The sequence below is a fragment of the Tetranychus urticae genome, chromosome 2 (genome assembly GCF_039701765.1).
Source record: "Tetranychus urticae isolate SD_2017Ah chromosome 2, NJAU_TeUrti_SD_1.0, whole genome shotgun sequence".
Taxonomy (NCBI): Eukaryota; Metazoa; Arthropoda; class Arachnida; order Trombidiformes; family Tetranychidae; genus Tetranychus; species Tetranychus urticae.
Window position 1 is genome coordinate 8,299,202 of NC_142959.1, and position 15,785 is coordinate 8,314,986.

Consider the following 15,785-nt stretch of genomic DNA (forward strand, 5'->3'; position numbering starts at 1 on the left):
ACCAGCAAATGAAAAGAAAGAGAAATGACTCAAAATTGTTTTAACCAGATTCCATTCAGAATTGAAGAGCAAAATTCTTGAAATTTCACTTAAGAACTCTAATGAACCCAAAAAGAGTGTAAATACATTTCGATATTAACAGTTAAATGAAGAAACTGAAATCAAAATATTTGGGTTAAATAATAGTTGATAGCATTGATACCAGGCTTAACCAAATCTGGTTATTGCAATGCTTTTGTAAAACCAATAAAGATAAATATTTTTAATCATATTTTAAGGTTGAAACATCAAAAAAGATGAAATGACAAAATGTTGTGTAAAAAAATGAATGTTTTATTGAACCCAAAACCCAAAAAACATGTGTTCACTAACAAGTAAATGGTCAACCAAATGAACCAGATTTTCCTCTGAAACCTTTGGGTTACCTTCAACTATCCAATTATGAACATGTTGATTTTTTGTAAACATTTTGAAGCAAAAATTAACTTTATATATTTAGTGAGATCAAATCGATTGACAATCATCATGGTGAGATGATGAAAAATATGAAGATACCAAAAGCGCAACCTCTTAAGGTAAAAATCGTAGTAACCTTGCGCTTTACACTTTACTCTCTCACCTTTTTTCCCCTCATCATCTCTTTCTTTCTCCTGTTTCTTCCTATTATCCTTTTCTCTTCATAAAACTCACTGAAATTCTCTTCCGTTTTCATTCACAGAATATCTGTCAGACCAGTAGAAGTTTGTCGATTGAACAAAACCTTTCTCTTTTCACCCATTTCCATCATCATCCTCCTCATCGGTTATCATCCAAAGGCAACAACAACAACAACAAGTACAACAAAAAAGACTCAACTTAAAGACTTTAACCTCAACCTCAACACAGTTTCGTGATTTCACCTTTTACCTGGAAATCTTCTGAATCAACAGGAAGAACGAAAGTCAAAATTGAAAACCAAACAAAACCCAAAACAACTGAAAATTGAACCAAAAACAAGAAACAAAACATCGAGACAAAAACATAAAAGGAAAACTGAAAGTTCATTTCAACAGTGAAAAATTGTGTGAATCTTGTGCCATCATCATCATAACCATCAATGAAATTGTGACCAGTTTAACCCAAAAATCATTCCTCAACATTAAAGGCGATAAATACCAGAAAAGCAAATTAGACGAAACCCATTACCAGAAAAAAAGACATCATTATTATGATAATTATTTAAAGAAAATCTTTTTTTCCCTCATTTTAGCCATTTATCATCATTCAACCCAATCTTTCGCCTTATTAACCCAATTTACAGACGGATTCAAAGAGATAACCAAAATGTTATAATTCATATCCAAGTGATAAAATACATGAAGCTTATTCAGTGTTATAAGTTGATAAAATCCTCAACTCCCAGTCTATCGGTTTAAAGACAAGTAAAGGTTATTTTACATTTCAAGTGTTGAACTGGTTAATCTAATGAAAAGGGAATCAAACCAGTGGACAACAACTGAACATTCAAGTACAAATGATTTTACATTAAACCGTCCCATTAAGGTAACAATGGTCATCTCATCTCGTTATCATCCAATCATCTGTAACATCATGCTACTAACGTTGAGTATAACCCTGAGTGAAGGGAAACACAATGGATTTAATACTTTACGAGGTTCAATTGTTGATAAATATCATTACTCATTTCATTCACCAATATCATCATTAGCCTCATCATCATTGTCCTCACCATCAACATGGAAAACAGGAACAACACCATCATCAGAATCATCATCCAAATCATCCAATTCTCAATGGAAACCTAATCCATTATCAAGCTTAATAAATGTTCCAACAATAAGTTCTTTTAATATTAATCATGATCATTTAGGTAAAAGTTTAGGTAAGAATGACTCCAAACTATCTGCTCACTTTTCAACTCTTTTCAACTCTACCCATGATAATTATAAACAACCTGTAAACATGTTGATCAACAATCAATCAAAAGAAATGTCATCTTCCATTGGAAAGCAAAGTTCATCCTCATCTTCACCTTATTCATCTTCTTCACAACAACCCTTTATCCGATTAGGTAAACGATCAAGTGCAAGCGAAAGTTTACCCAATCACGTTATGCGTGATTCATGTTCAGATGATCAAGAATGTTTACCCAGTAAAACTAAATGCATGGTTAAGGAAGGTCTTTGTGGCTGTTCACCTGGTTATATGGATATCACTTCATCAGAATCTTCGTATGTTTCCAAATTTTGTTTCAAATTGAAACGCAATGGTGAACATTGTGAACATTCAGCTCAATGTTTCGTCTCCCATTCAACCTGTGAACGCATTAATCCGCCAATATTGAACAACCAAAGTGGAACCTGTCAGTGTAAGCAAGGTTTCAACGAACAAGGTAAGTCAATCAGAATAAACATTTACCTTTAATTTGCATAAAATTGTCATCAGTTTACATTCAATGACACATGAAAGCTCATCAACTTTGACAAAAAAACATTCAAATTTTCATTCTACAACATTTTCTCCAAAATATCCAAAAACTCATCAAATCTTTCATAATCTTTCTGATTAAAAATTCAAACTGAATATTTTCGATAAAACAAAATTCCAATTTGACGATAAAAAAATGAAAACTCAGGTTAACTGAAGATTCTGACAGTTCGAAAAGTTCTGATAATGAAACAATTTATCAAATGCAATTAATCAGACGATTCTCAAGTCGACTCTGTTTCAGGATAATTTTGAAATGTTCAATGGAAGAGAAAGGTATTGAAGAATTGTGATTAAAAATTTGCTATTCAATTCTTCTGTTCAGATTAACCAAATTTTCAATTCTTTTTTTTCTTTTCTCATTAAGTGAACCTAAAAAGTGTGATTAATGCTGTAACTTGATTGAAGGAAAAGACTGAGAATCCAAAATCGATAGAAGAGTTGAGGAAAAGAAGAATGGTAAAGATGATGAAAATGATGAAGAAGGTAAGACGAAGAGAAGAAGAAAAAAGTAAACGAACAAATTGAAAGACTGTTCATCAATTTCATCCTCATCTTTTCACCAGCAATTCTTTTACCTTTCATCATCATCTTTTCCTTTGTCATTCAGTTACTGTTTACTTGTCCATCCCAATATCATCATTAAAATCAATCAACCTTTCATTTCTTGTTGGCCTTTTCACGATTCTTGCCCATTTCCCATGAAAAGTGTTGAGAAGAAGCAAAAATTGTGATTCATTTCATCTTTTATCAAAAATTCATCAATTATTTTTCAAACTTTCACTTTTTCCCCTTTTGAACAAACCCTTGAAAAATGAAAGAAGAACAACAGAAAATCTGTTTCATCATGAAATCTTTCCTTCACCATGATAGTCATTATAATTATTATAATCATCTCGTTATTTCTCACTGTTTCACCACAATTTTCAGAGTTTTTTTTGTTCGTTCGCCTAATCTTTACTTTCTTGCATCATTTTCCTTCTTTCCATGACTTAACATGAAAATCCTTCTGTCAATTCTGTCATTATATTCCTGAAGCTCTTTCATCAAACTCATCATCATCACCTTTTCCCTGTCTTACTGTAAAAACTTTGCTTCCTTTATTACCAATCATTCTGTATCATTTGTAACCTCAATTTTCTTGCCATCATTTTCATTGTTATTATTCATTCACATATCAACAACTTCATCTTATTACATGGTCAAAGTATTAGCCATTTACGTGTTTCAATTTTCATTCAATGTTCACCCAATTTTGGATCATCACTCGGTGACAAGTTGACGTCAATCAACCAGAAAACAACCATTTTTTGAACTAATTTTGCAGGCCAACAAAACTTGAATCTAAATCATTGCCTTAATCATTAACCGGCAGTCAACAGTTGAAATGAAATTAACTCGAGACAAAGTTGAACATGTGAAGAGGTTATCGATTTTCCAGGAATAACTGAAAAGGTAAAACAGATTTTTCCATTTTATTGGAAAATTGGCTGAAAATTAGTTGTATAATTGTGATTATCTTACGATGGTCAAAGGTTTATTATTAGATAATTGTTACTCTCAACTTGCAATGGTTTTGGTTGGGAAAATTGAAAAAATTTTGGTCACTTTGGAATCTTGGGTTCTAATTCAATTTACAACTCTTCTTCTCACTTGATAAACAATTGAATTACAAGCAAACAAAAGTCATTGAAACGAATCAAATTGAGTGAACAATTTTCATCCTCATCATCTTCATGTGATGGTTTCACTTTTCTCGTGAAGAAGAGAGGAAAAAAAAGCGAAACTCAAAGTTAAAGGTGTTGAAAAGCAAAAAGCTTTCCAGTGTAAATTAATTGCCTCTTCAAATGATTAAACATTGAAATTTTTCGGCATTAGTTTACTTTTTTCATTCTTCCTCTCATCACACTTTTACCTTCAATTATTTCAATATTTGTTATCCTCACATTAAACTTATTAAAGTTCATTCAGGGTGAAGTTATTTGTTTTCAATTAAACTCTTGCTTCAATTTCAATTGCATCCAGGTATAAATAGAAATATGAAAAAAAATCCTCTTTTCTTTGCCTTTCATTTAAATGGCTGTCAAAAACAGGTAAACAGATAAACTTGTGAGTTTTCATTGGAAACCCATCGAACCGCTCGGTTGCCATGTTAACAACAGGAAAGTTCATTAGTTGGCCTTGAATTGAGACTGGTTATGCACAGTCCTTGACCTAAACGAATCAATTTGAGCAAAACAAAAATGATGGAAAACCTGTTTCAATGGAAAAACAAAAAGTCAGATGATTGAGTTTCAACCTCCAGTAACCTCAGCTGATCTTGAAATGATCAGAATAATCAGTTTTCCAGAAAATTGAAAACGAAAAAATCGAAAGCTCATTTCTCGCAAGGCATTGAAGAGTTGAACTTGATTGAATGTCCAATGCTAATCATAACCCTGCACATGAACATCTTTCAATAATCCAATGTCTTTGGACAACATCTTTACTCTTTACTTTTTTTTCCTATTCAACATTCATTCAAGGGTTAATCCATGGCAAGATTAATTGGTAAACAAAAAGGTTTACTTGATTAACATTGTGAGCTGTGATTAAAATGAAAACAATTTGTCAACTAATGATAATCCAAAGCAAAAATGCGATCTTCTCTGGGTATTGAAAGATTATCATTATTGATATACAAATAAGCATAATATTAATAGATGAATTAACGATGAAAATAGTAACAACCTTGATATATTCAGATCACATGAATGGCTGCCAATTGATAATCTCCAGGTAAATGTTATATAAATATTGAATTGGAAAAGGGAATTTACTAGAAGCTGATTTTCATGAGAAACAAACTCACAATTTATTTTCATCAAACACCATTAAAAGGCAAATCCCTGGACGAGACAAATGCCTTCAATGGGTATCACTTTGATGGGAGAAGGTGCTTTGTCTAGGTTACAATTTTAATCTCCTTCAGCCTCACAAGGTTCATGATTATGATTTTTGATGATGTAAACAAGTTTTTTATTTTCAATTCAAGGTTGATGTCTAAGGCCTGGGCTAACCTGGTTAGGTCATTGTAACGTTGTTTACAACTGAATCAGTTAATTGGTTTGTGAAAAAAGCTACAAACTGATTACCAATCCAATGTAATATTAACATAATGGTTAACATAATCGCATGTTTACCAATAATTTAACACAATTTTCAAGGTTACCAGTCTATGTAACAGCCAATCATTATGATGATCAATAATGCTTCAGGTAACTCAATCTCACATGATTTTCACTCTACCTTTTTCCTGTTCAACTGGTTACAGTTTTGATTTGTTTTTGGCTTTTTTTCTTGTAAAACCTTTAAATTCCCATTTACCAATTACCTTTGTTTTCACGTATTTTTGCTTCTTCTTCTTTTACCTGTTTGTTTGACTCTTTTTTTTACTTGCTTAGTGTCACAATTATGATAGATTGGATGAAAATTGTCATTGTCACTTTCATTGTTTCAGAAGATTTTCATTATTGAAACTGATTTGTGACTCTAAATTGTTGCCAATTGGTTTCATCTTCTTTCCCTTCTGTTTGCTCAATTCCAATTGAATCTTCTTTGAAACTTTTGAAATTCATTGCATGGAAACAATAAATTCAATAATTCAGAGTGAAACTGGTTAACACACTTGTTGTTGCTATTCAGGTTTAGGTTTCTTTTTTGTTGTAAAAGTAGAAAAAACAAGAAAAAGTGCAAATCTGGTTAACATTTGTTTTCATTGTTTCATTGTTTAATGCTTTCCTCACCATTGAAGACCCAATATTTTCAAGGTTTTCACCATAAATTCAACGGTTAAATTTATCACAATTTACTGAAATTTGTCTTGATATCATTTGGTAGTGAAATTATTTTTTCATGTTGAAAATTGATATTATACATTACATGAGTTTTTTGAAAAGATTGTAAACACTAAAGACTCAAGTTAATGAAAATAATCCATATTTAGGTTAATTTTGGTAATTATATTGGATAATTAAAAGTCGCGCCTTTAAAATCTGGTTACAATTTTAGCTTCTCCCCCTTTAGTCATGTGGTTACGAGCGCCATTTTTACATCGAACCGATTTTCTGTTAATCTTGAAATGCTTTCTTCTTATTAATTCAAATTAATTAACTCTTTAAATCTAATTTTAACGACTTAATCTTGAGTCATCAACTCTATTTAACCTTGGTGAAATGATATTGATATTAAATAAAGACTCTTTCGCAAACATCTTTTTGATTTAGTAAAGTGACTTTCATCCATGCAACATTTTGGGTTGATATGCATCATATTTGTCCAGACTAATATATATTTTTAGCAAAGACCATTGGTCATGTGTAACAGCTGTAATCGATAGATTCAAAAGATATCATTTGGTTCATCAGGATTGAGCCTTATACTGTTACGTTTTTGGATCTGCTGATTTGTTGGACAGAAGAAAAAAGCTTCTCATCTCATCTCAACAACCAGTCATCATAATCATTCACATAATTGAAGTCAAAAACCAGCTTATTCTTTGGTATTTATTTTAACTCTCTCCTGGCACAATGTGATGTAATTGGTTCACAATCAAATCAGTCTATCAATATGAGTCGATTCAGAATGTAAACGTGATAATTGAAATCTGATAGCTGCAACTTATCATTTCACTCACAAATCATAAGGCTTTTTTTCCATGTCAACATCAACTCAAGCAAAAATGTAACTCCAATTGGAACAATTAAGCAAGATTTAACAAGATTTCTTCTGCTGATTCTAACAAGTTAAGCAAACACAGTTTACCTTCAATCACATTATCGGACGATTTGCTTATTAACCTTTATCAATAATTGATATCAAGCACACACTCGTAGTGGATCTTAACAAACACAGGTTTACATTGAGCCAAGTTATTAATCAAATGGAAATCAAATAAAGGCTTTCCAGTGGGAAAAACAAGCCTCTAAAAAAGGCTGAATCTTCAATGGATGATAATATGCATTGGGACTGCATGTTATCTTAATATTAACATATTAACTAATGTTGTGTTGAATTTATCGTCATAATATCTAAATCTTGACATTAATCAATTTGTCAACTTGGCTGTTTACTGTTAATATAATTGCAATTAATTAGTTTCGCATTTTTAACCAGTAATTTGAAAAACAAAGGCAATGAAGATGAAGAGATGAAAAGACAAAAGCTGGATCTTCAAGAGGCTAAACCATAATAAATATTGAAAATTACCTTCAACACATTATTGTTCAACAGCAGCAGCAATTAATTTGGGAAGACAATTTTTTTGTTAATATTAACAAATTGTTTCTCTGATTATTTATTCATTTGACATTCAACTTGATCCTCATCATCCTGGATAATCTTAAAAAAATACAATGAACTAGACTCGAGAGATTTTCATTTTTGTCATTTTTCATTCTCATTATTTATCAATCGTAAATGTTGAAGTTACTAAATTTCAATAATCAAATGTTTACCCTCAACAATATTTACAGATGATGGAAGCCAAGTAATAACATTCAAGTTAACAATGAAAATGATTAAAATAATCATTTTAATCTGAACAAATCGAACCAAAATTGAGATGAAAAAACAACTTGAATTCAATCAATAATGTTTAATATTTTTGATGAAAAATCATTCAACAGATAAAAAATGTTTTCTCATATTTCCAGTTGAAATCAAAACATTTACATTTCTTTCCTTCCAATTCAACGTTTTTTGTTTATTCCAGTTTGGTGTATTGTTGAATAAACTATGAAATAAGGAAGAAACAAATGAAATTATCGATTCAAAAAATCTCATGAAAATGAATCCATTTCTGTTTGTTTAATTTTCATTCAAAGTATTTCATTGTTAATTTTATTTGAAAAAGCAAATTGACGAAAAGAGTGAAAACAAAATTAATAATCTTTGTTAATAGGAATGGGAATGAATATGAAAATGATTGTCATTGTAATAATAATGATAAAATAATCAACATTAATGTTGAATAAAAAAGTCGACAAGATTGAATTGATATTACAAAAAGCTGACTTACGATTGTACTCCTGTCATCTCATCATTCCCATCATATTGTCATTATCACATAATAAGACAAAGAGATGATTCTAAACATAAATAATGGATAATTAAGTGATATAAATAACAGTCTGGAAGCCATGATAATCAGGATATCAGTCAATTGTATTGTCAAAATTGTGTTCACATTTTTCAGCAAACCTTTGCCAACTGATCCAATCTTGTTCATATTGATGAGTAAAGGTTAGAGTTGAGCATGGCTGACTCAAACCAGATTATCTTGACCACTGATCACTCGATAAAGCAAAAAGGTTTCCAATAATCTTCGTAATAAATTTTATTCATTCAAAGAGTTCTAGAGATATTTGGATCGTTCAATCTGGTGACATCGAAATGGGTAACTTTGAAAGAAATGGTTTATCAGGCATTTTTGGTGAATGTTTTTCAAAGCAGATGTGAATCAGCAATTGATCCATGGAAATATCACCGTTAGTGGAAAAGACCAGAAAATCAAAGTTCTTAAGATTGAATATTGTAGCGAGTGTAAGCTATTCAGTCACCTGTAAGTTGCTTCAGAGAAACTGGTTGAACCAGCTTCAAGATTTGCTTTTCGAGTCTGAATATTATATTTGAAGGAAGACTTTCAGATGAAAAGATAAGTCAAGCTTCGAAAAGACGAAAACATTTGTTCATTGTTTATGTTTATGATAACATTTCTTTTGTGTTGAGAGTCGATTTTTGTAGAGCTTTCATGTTTACTCACGGAATCTTTGGTCTTACCAGATTTTCAATTTTGAATCATTGAATCGATACTGGCTTTTGTTTTGGGAAATTGAAGAGATAAAATGAATCATGAATTTGATAATTTTTGGGCAGTCAACTGATCTTTATTTTTATGAATTAATTTGATTTCATTTTGCAACTTGAAAAAGATTACATTGAAAGATGTTGCATCAAGTTGAACAAGGCTTGGATTGAAATTTGGCAAGATTAGATTAACCAGGATGAATAAGTAATTTAGCATTCTGTTTACAAAATATTGTCTTCATCTCATCATGTAAACATTTGGGTTGAATCTTGCATTTCCTCCATTAATGTAAATGCCTATTAAAAATGATGGTTTGTAATATCATCGACAGTAAAAGCTAATCAAGTTACGATATTGAGTTGAATATAACTCGCTATTTATTTTAATCTTTTGGTAACATTATCTTGTCACATTCACATTCCAATCTACATTTGAAATTTCAATTTCAGACTGAATAAGTTGAACACTTTGAAGCGATTATTAATAGTCAAGAAAAGGTGAAGAAATGTTCAACTTCACACAATTTACACATACTGAGTTACCAGGATACGTGCTGTTGCAAGATGAGTAAAGTAGATGAAATTCAATAGACTGTTTCCAGGCCAAACATGAAGTATCCTTTGAAAGATAGAAGCTAATATTTGAATGATTCTGATTAGACCATCTGTTTCTCATTCTTGTTTCATTAATCAATGATTTTGGTAAAATTTCCAATTCGATTAGTTGAATGTGGTTTGAAGGTAAAAGTGAGAAAAGCAAAAATAGAGTAAAATTTTTGTTATTTCAGTAATAAAAGATGATCGTTTGGGTGAGAAGAAGATGAAATAAGGAATAAAAAATGTGTGGAAATGTTCATTGGAAGTTAGGTGAAACAGAAAACCATGGATATCATGTTCTTTCACAGTTTCACTTGAACATTTTTGCGCATTCATAAAGAATAATTTTCCCATAAGCAACAAATAGCGAAATGTATTCTTGTGTTCAGAAATTTATTTCTCACGAAAACTGTCATTTCGAGCAACATTTCTTGTACTTACAACTGTTTATCATTGTAAACATTTTGCTTCACACTTTTTTAACGACCAAAAATGTTTCTTAACTTTCAATATTCACGCTCTTTTCAAACACATTTGTCCTAACATTTTAAAAATCTGGACTTCTTTCTGTTTCATCAAAAAATTGTCGATTACCTGAATGTTTGATTCATAAATATAACAAAGGTTGAAGTTGCACAGTTCCACGGTTTGGGCTAAACAGCATTAAAAGTTGAATTGACTTCAACTGAAATGCTAAGAAATGGAGTGAATTTTCATTACAATTCAGTCGACTTAACATTATTAATACAAAATGAACTTTAGACATTTGTAACATTTCTTGTAACTGAATAGACATTGAAATCGACATTTTTTGCGGCATTTATCATACGAACAAGAGATATACGTCATCAAAGTGAATAATCCAAAGATTTGACTTCAACTGAATGCTTGGAATACGGATTCTTCGTTTTCTCCAAATCCATATAAAGATGATTTCCAAGAAACCTTAATTCCAAGAAAGTCGCGACTATATTTTGACCAGCACTTTCATCAATAAATCTATGCGAAGAAAAATATTTTGCTTAGAATTCTTTTTATTCGATCGCAGTTTCACTCGTAATGCACTCGTGATAACATTCACTGTCTCAACACATTTCAACAAAATATTGCTCTTATCCATGGAACGATCAACTCTGTTAACCTTTACATGTAATAATTGCTGATAATACAATAAAAGTTGACAATATTTTCTCATTAAGTTTTCCAATAGTTAAATGGATGTAAAGTCACACATTTTTGATGGTTTAACTCGCAAAATGTACCTTTTCACATATATTTGCCATTCTATTATTATTTATTAATATTTACATCTATAAATAAACATAAATATATACAGGGTGTTGCAGTCAAATAACCGATTTTAAATAATAACTTTTCCGTCCTTTACTCGGTTTCGAAATTTTTTCGGCTCCATTTAGTAAATCAGTCAAGATTTGATCATTTTTTAAACGAAATTTTATTCTATCGACTCCAAGTCATAACTTGTGAACCAAATTAAACTCAACATTTTAGAACATATTCTAACTCAAAGACTCTCTTCAACGAGGTTACAAAACAAATCAATTTTATTCGTTCTTTAAATTAAAATTTTGTAACTTTGCAAGTGAATCGCATCTTAATGAAAGCTTTATGCGACTTCGAGACAGTACAGCTGTAGAGCCTGTAGCTTCATATTTGCCAAGTTATCATAAAAGACTCGACTAATCGACTATGGAATCGAAAAAAATTTCAAATTCGAGTAAAGAACGAAAAAGTTATTAGCGATTCAGAAGCGACTATGCGACTGCAACACCTTGTATATATTCATGCATTTATGTTTATAAATACTTTATCCAAAACCATGTTATCAAAGTCCTTCAACTATGAATATTTATGGGTAAAAATTTCATTTTATGCGTATTAATAATATATTTAAATGTACTGATAACTTTATCCTTTTCAGTGAAAGAGAAGATTCTGTCTTCTTTCAAACAAAATAAAAGTAAATTTCCAACATTTCAGTTGCTCTTTGCTCATACCTTTTATCATGTTTTCATCAAAGTAAAGATTTTTCTTGACTTTTTTATCTCCAATTCTTTGACTACTCCAATTGCTGAGCAAAAAACCATTTATAAGTTATACTTAATGTTATGTGCTCATAAAGTCATGTATAAATACACAGCTTTACCCTGCAAATGCTGCAAGAATGGATCAAAACTAGCAATAAGAATCAGGAAGAAAAAGATTGAAGAAAAGATGTTGAAAAAAACGAAAAACTCGAAAAGCAAAAAGTGTTCCAATAACTTGAATCTGTTTCACCTGAAGATTTCATGTAACTCCAACTGCAACTTGAAAAGGTAATACATTTATCAACAATTGTACTTGAAATGTAAATTTTCATGCAACTCTTCATATTCACAGTTTAATTTATTAGCAACATTTTCCTCTCATGACACATTCCGAGTTTTTGGATGAAAAGAATAAACAATTTCTTTTCACAACAATGATTTTTGAATTAATTATCTTTGAGATTTGACATTCCCATAAGTGGCCAGTGAAACGTCATGCACATTTAGTGACTATTCAATAGACTCAATGATTCAATTATTCAAGTTGACAATTTGTTCACTTGACTGTGCTTCTCATTTTCACGTAAATCTGTCCAAATTGATTCAATTCAATATCACTGAATTTCAAATTCAGTCAACTTCAAATTTTAAATATTATCTCTTTTCTTTTCGATAATCTTTTTTTGTGATAATTTTCACTCCCAGTAGAAGCATAAAGGTAAAGATTGCAAGAAAGAAAAGTTGAAAATGTTTTGGCAAAACTTTCAATGTAAAAGTGAATATAAAATGAAAAAAAAAGAAAAGAAATTTTCTGCTGAAAAATAAGTTGCCATTTCCTGAAGAGAAAGGAAAACATTTCTTGTTTCACAGAATTTTTATACAAACAAGAATAAGAATCGAAAAGGCAACCTTTTTCTTTTCCCCATTTTACTCGATTCTTTGCAAACGTTTTTCTTGACTGATTATTTCAGAATAAATTGATTTCTAATAAATAGGTAAAGTTGAATATGATGAAATGAAACGGAACTTTTCAACTCGAATATCTCTTATCACTTCTGATTCTTCATTTGACAGGAATTTTTTTTCTCTTTTCCTTTGTTTTCTGCCATTTTTCATTCCTTTTTTGTTCTTTCCAAGTTTTTTGTTCTTTTCATCATTAAACTGGACAAAAACTCAAATTGATATTTTGCTGAATAAGATTTGCATATTTATTGAATTCACTTGAATATCATGTTCATTTTGCAAATGCGCATAAATATGCAAATCAAGCAAACGATTCATGACCAGAATTTGCTTCAAAATTGGACGAAAAATAGAAAAGAGAATTTCTAAAAAAAGAATTTTCGAAATTTTCCATTTTCTAAAAACCATGGAAAATGGACAATTTCTTTATCGTCCGAGCACGTTTGACCGTAAAAATCTTCCAACTTTTTCAGTGAAATTTCAAGAATTCGAGTTTTCTCTCACTTGATCAACTATCGATTAAAATCTGCTCATCCAATTATAATTCAGAAAACTTGTCAACTGAAATTTCGAAAAATTCGTTTTCCAGACAAAGAAATGTCGACAATAGACATTTACTGAATCACGATTAGCACGAAATGTTGAGTGAGTTTGCTAGAACAATGAGATTCCATGAATTATTCAGATAAAGAACTCGAACTGTTTTCTAAGAACTCAAAGTATCGACTAACAGCTTATAAAGAGATTTCCAATCTTGGAACTTGGAACCTTCAAAACCTTGGAACAGTTTTTTCCTCGAAAAGCTTCTGGTCAAGCGATTGATTTGATTGAAGGTAAAAGTGTCTAATAAGGTTTAAAATTATGATTTGGGAAAAGGTTGAAGTTGCAATTCTCATCGATATTTCTTTGCTTCTGCTCTAACGATATTTTTCATCATTATTTTGTTATTGATTGTTTCAAGACTACACTTTTACCTTGTAAGTGTGCAATAAAGATAATGTTTCTTGAATTCTGAAGAGGAGAGAAGAAGAAAAAACTCAAAATAAGATGATAATGACGATGCTCATGAAACTGGTGAAGAATCATTTTTTTCTGAACAAGAAGAAGAAAAAAAAGACAGAATTTCCTTTATTAAATTTCGCTTTCTCAATTACATCTTTAAGATGGTGATGATGATTCAGATAGCATGAAACTTATGCTTGTGTCTAACATTTGTCGACAATTGTATTTAAAGTTATTAATAAGAGTAATCGTTTGATGCAACGAAATGTTTCATTGGAAATTGCGTCAGCTCGAATCGAGTCAAATTTCATTCCGAAACAACTTGTCTAAATTTACTGTAAATTGATGTTGAATGTTAGCTCAAGTTCAATTTGAATAATTGATAAATCGATAATTGAGTTTGCTCGACATGATGCTGTTCATGATTATGAATAAATTGTTTTGTCTTCAACATTATTTATAAATTCAATGAAATGCTACTTTTATTCAATTTTCAGACTCTTTTCAATGTTGACGATAGAAATTTATTTCAAGTAAATTGATATCAACTTTTCTCTTAATGTTATTAATTCCATGGAAATGCTGGTTTCCATTCAATTTCAAGTGAAGATGAACAATATTGAAAACATCATTAAAAGAACATTTTTGTTCCATCTTTTTCATTCTTTAAAAACTGATGAAATAATAATAGTAATGATAATGTGCATCATTAAAATGGATAACAAAATGATTATTAAAAGGTGAAACAAGATGAATGAACTAATTTTATGCTCAGTTTATTGGGATGAATCTAAAGAATCTTTCATAGAATGATATTGTTATTAAAATTGACGAACGAATTCAATCAACTTTAATTGAATAAAAAGCCTTTAGTCGAAAACCAAACACGATAATGCTCGTTGATGCTGTAAGATTCGAGAATCGCCATCGAAAAATGACGCTTACATGATGAAGTCTGATGCTTCCTTTCGAGCTAAACTTGGTTAACGACGGTGACATCGATTTATACGGCTTTTGGAGCTTAAAGTTGCATAGCTGTGAGTGCTTTTGATTAAACATTAAGAAGAGAAAAGTTGATCTTGAGTTTAGTCGAGTCAAATTGTCATAAAGGTTAGCATGAAATAATTACTTTTATTGAATTATTCAGGAAAAGCTAATTTTTGAAGTAAATTTTGCGTAAAGGATATTCACTTGAAAAGTTGATCAATTAGATTTGGTGAAATCTCTGGAAGAAGAGAAATGTTAGCATTCTTGAAGGTAGAATTAGTTAGCAAATTTATATTGCTGGAAAAGGGTAAAATAATGAATGTAATTAGAGGAAAATTGTCACGCAATTAACGACTCTTTGCCTATGTTAAACCATTTTTACTTTGAAAGCACGAACAAAGTCACATTTGATATCAACTTTCATTATGATTATTGCAATTGTTTTTTATTCGTGAATTTTGTTCTCTCGACTTTATCCTGAAATGCATTGCCAGCTTTGACAAACTTGTATATGTCATAAAATATTATATGAATCACGTAAATTGACTTTACTGGTTTTGATGTGAAAAGACGAGTCACAAAAATATTTGATTGTCAACTGTGGATTCACTTGGAGCTTATCATGTTTAAAGTTTACTTCTTACTTTTATTTTTACAAGCTCAATAGCATCAGCATTACATGAATGTTTACTCGGAATATCTTTGGAACAAGAAAGAGAAGCAAAAAAGCTTTTTTTTGCCAACTTGGATTCCCTGTTGATATTCATTTCACCTTCAATGCCTTATTATTAGGAAATGTTGAAAAGAGAAACAAAAGCGAGAAAATGAAGGCAAAAAAAGTTCGTGATGTTCGTA

At 30.5% G+C, this 15,785-nt stretch overlaps 1 protein-coding gene and 1 long non-coding RNA gene across 3 annotated transcripts in view; both read left to right on the forward strand.

The window, feature by feature from the left end:
- Positions 1 to 398: 398 nt before the first annotated feature.
- The window catches only part of LOC112539470 (uncharacterized), a 53,518-nt gene continuing 38,131 nt past the window's right edge, over positions 399 to 15,785 (forward strand). Inside the window, exons 1-2 of one of the 2 annotated variants that reach the window (XM_025162033.2) lie at positions 399 to 575; positions 719 to 2,392. In XM_025162033.2, the coding sequence (XP_025017801.2) occupies positions 1,465 to 2,392 (928 nt within the window). In that variant the 5' untranslated portion in view covers positions 399 to 575; positions 719 to 1,464. Of the gene's footprint in view, positions 576 to 605; positions 2,393 to 15,785 lie in introns of those variants that run through there. The other variant, XM_089267005.1, reaches the window with a different exon arrangement.
- Positions 2,406 to 4,364, forward strand: LOC149093812 (uncharacterized). Its single transcript, XR_016198340.1, has 2 exons — positions 2,406 to 3,942; positions 4,023 to 4,364. It is a non-coding gene; the product is annotated as an uncharacterized LOC149093812 (long non-coding RNA).